This window comes from Ceratina calcarata, unplaced genomic scaffold (assembly GCF_001652005.2).
Source record: "Ceratina calcarata isolate Rehan_Ccalc_2016 unplaced genomic scaffold, ASM165200v1 scaffold1797, whole genome shotgun sequence".
NCBI classification, from domain to species: Eukaryota; Metazoa; Arthropoda; class Insecta; order Hymenoptera; family Apidae; genus Ceratina; species Ceratina calcarata.
This window is the reverse complement of record NW_017139397.1, coordinates 1-6,572: the sequence shown is the minus strand read 5'-3', so window position 1 is coordinate 6,572 and position 6,572 is coordinate 1. Positions and strand designations below refer to the sequence as shown.

At 40.8% G+C, this 6,572-nt stretch overlaps 1 protein-coding gene across 1 annotated transcript; it reads right to left on the bottom strand.

Moving 5' to 3' along the window:
* Positions 1-199: 199 nt before the first annotated feature.
* On the bottom strand, positions 200-2,777 carry LOC113463868 (uncharacterized). Its single transcript, XM_026810870.1, has 2 exons — positions 2,300-2,777; positions 200-1,934 (listed from the first exon to the last, which is right to left on the bottom strand). The coding sequence occupies exons 1-2, from the start codon at positions 2,770-2,772 to the stop codon at positions 1,919-1,921; spliced, it is 489 nt and encodes a 162-aa protein (XP_026666671.1). The 5' UTR covers positions 2,773-2,777; the 3' UTR covers positions 200-1,918.
* Positions 2,778-6,572: the final 3,795 nt, after the last annotated feature.

Here is a 6,572-nt window from a genome sequence, read left to right as displayed (position 1 = left end):
CGCCTTGTATACTCGCGCTCTGATTGGGCGCGGATTTTTGTTAATAACTCAATAAGCACGCCTCGGACAACTTTTTAAAGCACCGTCATGCAGGATGGACAAGAAGGAAAACAATACATGGGCAAAGCGACAAAGAGTATTTCACAAACGCATATATGTATATGTATTTCAATAAAGAACAGACAAACAAATATTTGTACATTTATCAGGCACTACAGTGAAACAGTTTTTATTATTATTTCGCATACAAACAATCCGGTCGTTCGACAAACTTTTTAATCATTGTGTCAAACAGCTCGCTTCCAGTGTGATTATCATCGTATGCAAAACCGACAAACCCGGCCCGTAGTCCAAACGTCTCCACGAGCTTACCGACGTTTTTCTTTATCAGTTTCACATCGTATGCGTCTCAAAACACAAGTATGCCTTCTTCATTTATACATAACTAAGAACGTTTTTTGGAAATATATATAAAATATAAGAAATATGTAAATATATAAAAAATAAAATATCTCGAACAAGAGTGAATTTATGTAATAGCTTACGTTAGCGATCACCGTTTCCATACCGATTACAAACTGAATACTATAAAAGATAAGTAACAATCGTGACCGAGTCGCGTTCTTAAAACTTATCCATACAACAAGTCCCATTCATTCATGTTTTACCCTCGTTCTGTTATGTCTCGTATCTATCTACCACAGAAATGAGCTAATCGACCGCGAGTTCACGAATATCAAATACATTCGACTATCGAGCAGTAATCATGATTTTGACCAGGCTCATCACAAACATTCCACGACCGTACAAAGATGAAGAAGGAGTCACGCGAGTCAGGGTTCAAGCCTAATCGCGAGTTTACGAAGGGTTTTTACATAGAAGCAAGAGGAATCCCTCACCATTCCCAATGGAAAGTGTCTTTCACATAAATTAATCCCCGGCACGTTGTTCAACACTGCGCTACATTCTCCGACAAGTCCCATCTTATACTTCTGATACCAACAAGTACGATCTATCCCCGCCATTAATTTACTCAGAACAAGGGTCAACAATACGCTTCATTAACATACATCCACATTAAACAAACGCTCAACTAACAGGCAAACAGGCAGACAAAGAAGTAGTACAATTTAAAACTAGTATCACGGAAAGTATTCATCCCGACTCTTAAGTCTAAAACGTAACCATATATGTAAAGTAATTTAATACCAGCAAACAAAAATAAAGGCAATCAGTTTATCATACGACAGACCAAGGTGAACAGAGACAAAATCAAACAGGACAAATGAACTCATAACGAATCAAGGACGATCGAACATTGTCAAATAACTAACATATTCCCATACCACGCGAAAGCACACCATCGATTAATCATTAATTAATTCAGAGTTACTACGCATAATTTGTCTGAATGATCGGGGCATTCCTCGGGTGATTATTCCATTCGAATCCTTTTACCCTTTTGCTCTCCACCTCAAGAACCAGAGGAGGTCAGCAGCAACTCAACGCCGAGATCAATTAAAAGAATAAATGACAAAGCGTTTGAACATAAAGTCCGTCGAGAGCCATTGTCGGTCATAAAATTCGTCATCTAATGAACCAACGGGCAAAATCAGAATCAGAATCAACTCGAACCCCGCGAATGCCGACCTCCCGGCCCAGCAAGACTCGAAGAATACCCCGATCAACCAGAGTTCTACCCTTTCGTTTTCGTTTTCGTTTTCCCACATCTATCCAATTGATCGACGCATCGTTGTCGAAAGCTCGATCCGACTCGTCCGGTACTCCCTAGATGCTATCCCAATTCCGTGTCCGTCCTTTCCGTTCCTCGTCAATGTTCCTGTTGATTGATTAGACGACTATCCTTCGTCCTGTATCCGTCCTGTTCCAGTGGTCGTACCGTATACCAGCCGTCGTCCTACTTCTTCACTGTTCTAAATACGATTAAAGAGCAACTTGAATAAATAAATGTCCTTGAACATAACATAACATACTGTGCATGCGCTCGAACTCCGTCTCGACCGGTCTACCGATTCGCGGCACTCCGGCCGTCCGCCGGTTTCATTATCAATTAAAGAAGAGAAATGAAGGGAAAACTTTACCAAAAGTCATTCACGTGTAACATAAAGAGAACAGGATACGTTCGTCATATATTCAATCTTGAAATCGTTGACTAAAGATCCTCAAACTCTCAGAGTATTAGAGACAAATACGTTAACAGAGATGATGAAAAGAACAATGGAAGAAAATAAGAGTTGTACAAAATTTCAGAGAATAGATGCATCAATATTACACCAACCTTTCCGTTTTCGGTTTGCCGTGCGACGAGGTCTTGTGACTTTCCCTCCTTACAGCTTGCCTTGCTACCGGTGTCTTCTCGATTTTTGCAGCTTCCTCCTCCAGCGGGAGAGAGATTGCCAGCGTGGACGACGCTCCCGATGAGTCCTTATCGGCACTCGCGATTCCAGAGTCATCGTCTTTTTCAGCATGCCTTTTCACCACTCTTATGACTTTACCTTTTGTACGTTCTTTCCCGTGCGAAAAGCCGTCTTCAACCTTGGTGTTCACCGGCTTCGGTGTAGATGAGCTCCTTGCTCGTTCCGCGTCTATGACCTTATTCTTCTCTTGTACTATCCCCTCCTCCATCCCCTCGAATCCTTCGAGGTTCGTAGATAAAATGAATTCATCTCCTGCCGCGTCAAACGGCAGGATCTCCTGTCCCTGGGACGGGACATCCTCAATCATCGTGGAGTCGTTCAAGGCCATAGCCATCAGATCCGCCGCATCCTCTGTTGTTTGTTGAACCACGTCCTCGAGTTCAAGCGCAAAGTCGTCGTCGGTGACCTCCACTTCCACGTGTTCTCTATGATCGCGCGTACTCTTCGCCGGGACCACCGTGAGGATGTTAAATTTATGCACACCCGCTTCATCTAAGGATAACCTGTTTCATCGCTTTCGTAAGGTCCCAACAGACCTCCCTTCCATCTCTAAGGTGATTATTAACCCGGCGCGTGTGAACTTTTCGCGGATCACCCTCCACCGCGCAACCTCGAGGCCGTGGTTGTATCTCTCTAACTCATGAATGATATTTCTCCCGGTAAAGCGAGAGTGGGTCGCTCTACCCTCTACGATAAACCGGTTATCAAGCGCTTCCCGTTCCTCTACGTTTAACTTACAGTCGCTCGTGACTTTTACAAACTTGATCGCCACCCGTAACCACTTGACAGTGGCCTCCTTATCGCATGTCAGGAGAATTCCTCCGTTTTTACGGAAGAATGATAGGAATCCTGGCTGAATAAATGGCAAAGATTTCTTTCTCCTTGCTTCTATATAGCTCATCACACACCTGTTGAGAGCGTCACCGAACTCTTCTGCCTCTTTAAGTGTCAAGGACCTGTCCGGAAATCCTTCCGGGACAATAGCCACCTGGTACCCTTGCTCCGTATCGTTTCTTGCAAACGGACGATTCATCTTGAAGACAACTTCGAGTTCAGTATCAAACACAGAAAAACAGAACAAAGTCACAGAGATCTCTCGGATTATCTATTCTATACGCACAGACTGTGTCTCCGCACTCACAGTAAAAACAAGACCCTTTTAGATATACATATGATTTGAAAAAGTAATAAAACGTTAAATGTCCCAAATATCAGTTGAAGGGTCGTCCTCCTCCACACTTTCCATCAAATCCTCTTCCTCCTCTTGTTCTTCTTCCTTTTTCCTTTTTGGCTCCAATTCATCGTCACTATCTTCTTCACCCACATACTTGCGTTTTGTTGAAAAGATATCCATGTGCTCAGCTAACCAACAATGCCTATGCTCAATTTGCCTATTAATTGTTTTCTCTCTGCTGTATTTGACTGAGGGATCTCTAGTTACAACGAATGACCTCCCTGTTATATATGTTATAAATTTAGACCCTATCTCAATCTTGTCTTTTTCCTCTTCCAGGTATTTGATGGACCGAATCTTCAAGCCGGGTATTATCTCTTTCGATAGTCTATAGCCGTCCAAGAGAGTTTGGAGTGGAGCTGTGTAGTCCTTTTCATCTGTTCTCGTCAACTCCATTCCAAATAGAGAGTAATAACCCTTTGCATGATATCGGAAAATGCCTTCTTTAGCTGTTAAGTCTATTATTTGCCCTTGAATTGTAAACCTGTAGCGTATATTTCTTACATCTAGGGGGGATTGATAGCAGAAGCAGTAAAAGAATGCAGCAAAACCTGGATCCCATCCGTTGTCGACTTGTTTCAGCTCTTTTATGAGCTCTCCAGCCATCCCTTCCTTCCCGTTCTTTGAACAGCCAATCGTAGCCGTTCGATATTCGATCATTGGTCAGACGAATACCCTACCTCTCGACTCCGTGCTCCCTATTCGACGGTCATAACCTTCACCCTCGCTCTAACAATTTACATACGACACTGTCCCACCCATCTTACTCCTTCCTGGCTCTTTCTCCGTTACCGCTCCCCTTTCCAAAGACAAAGACTCGATGCCACTCGATCAATTGATCATGATGAAATCTATCTTTTTAATAAAAAGACAATATCTTATAATACATTCCTATTCAAAGATCCCATATTAACCAGAGATTTCAATCAAGTTCCCATCGTCCCGCGAGTTCCAATCATATTCATCCCTATATCATTACCAATTGTATCTTTAGTAAATAAACTACAGCAACACTAACAACAAATCCTATCCTCCCTCACTCACAAACCATGCAGCTCTTTATACTGATTACATGAATCACAACAGATTCGTTTGCAACATATTTAATTCAAATCAAATAATATCCATCATTCCAAATTACCAGGCCTTCAATTACAATCCTAACAGACATATACAGCAATGTTTAACCGCTCTACCGGCTTTCCCTTTTTCAGGACAATACGCGTGCCTCGCCTTTTGTCGAAACTATCTATCCCTCGTCATCCTTCCCGGAAATACTTTGACGCTGGAAATTCCCATCCCAAACTTCAACCACTTTACCTTCGTATATTTCAAACTCTTTTAAGACAGATTGAAAATAAACAGACGAAATTCCCAAAGATCCGTTTTCCTTCGTAAACCCACTCATTTTAAAAAAACTCCTATTCAATTCGTGTTAAAAATTTTACTCGAGTTATTTACAACTCAAGGGTCGACCCAAGGAAATATACAATTGTCAATAAAGTTGTTGTCGTTCGTAAAACCCCTGTACCAGTGACTATTGTTTATATCAAGATACCTATTTAACCAGCAGACATAACGGTTAATTAAACATTCCACTAGTTCAATACTATACTCGATCAAACAGTCACCATCAGCTCGTTTGATAATAATCAATCCAACCGGCAGATTATCCATATCCTTGCTGCGTGATAATTCAAACTAAACAACATTATTAAATCTTCCAAATCTAATTCGAGATCAGTCCGAATTCATCAAATTCCAGAATTAGTTCGTACCTATCAAAAATCCCGATCCAAGATGAAGGAATTCACTCTGAATTCTTATCTCAATTATCCGATGGTGTTGCGTTTATCAGGATCGTATCAATTTATAAAGGAAACTGAGAATCTTGTATAGAGTTCGAAATTGCATTGCTACATAATTCGACTGTAACTTATTTAAGAACCCCGTTTGTCACTTCTCGACCAATAAACGAATCACAAACACCGCGTCAGCCCCGTCAGACAATTTATTTAACAAAAAGCTTCCTCACGAATTGCATGCCTATACGGCAGCTTAAATTCCTATCATTTATCGATGCAGTAAAAATCTTGGATAAATATCCAATATCCAACACACATTGTACCGTATGTACAAAGATTATTACGAAAAGAACCATATCGGCGATTCCGCCGTACACCCCGCCAGCCCATCAAGAATATCTACATTTACATTTCTTCCAGGGCCAGCAGGGCAGAGAAAACATGTAACTAAAAAAACAGTTACACCAAGACAATCCACACATTAAAAATAATGCGTCCACCCATGCTCATCGATTAATAAATCATGGATCCTTGTTTCATATATTTAACCAGTATTTTAACGTAACAATTTAACCTGCCAGAGTCTTTATCATGATCATTTCGCATGTGATCAAGATAACATCCAAGGAGCCAGGAAAAGATTAACAAGGAACCAATCCTTCTTATAAAACAAAGAGTCTTCACAATGATCACATTCCAAGTGTACAGTGAAAAATAATAAAAAAAAACCCCATATGTGAGAAATTCTATAGGCAACCGACCAAGAATTAATCAAGAATAAAGAAGATCTATACCCGAATTCAATTATCCCACAAACATCCAAGGTCGACAATTCACAAAAGCTTCCAATAGTTGTAATCCATCTGTACCATTTCACAAAGCTTAATTACTAACCCCAATTGTACTTTATCAACAACAGTGATTACCGCCCCTATCCGTACAAGAACAAAAATAAAAGACAAAATGAGACCTATGAGAAACAAGAACAAACCAGCAACAAAAGTAACACATCAGGGCCAACATCAGAATGAAAAAAATAATTGAAGATAAATTCCTGTAGACGAGGGGATTTCAGATGTGAGCACTATTATTAAG

What these genes read in the sequence shown, in the direction of transcription:
- LOC113463868 (XM_026810870.1), bottom strand. Translation starts at nt 2,772, where the DNA reads ATGGCTATGGCCTTGAACGACTCCACGATGATTGAGGATGTCCCGTCC.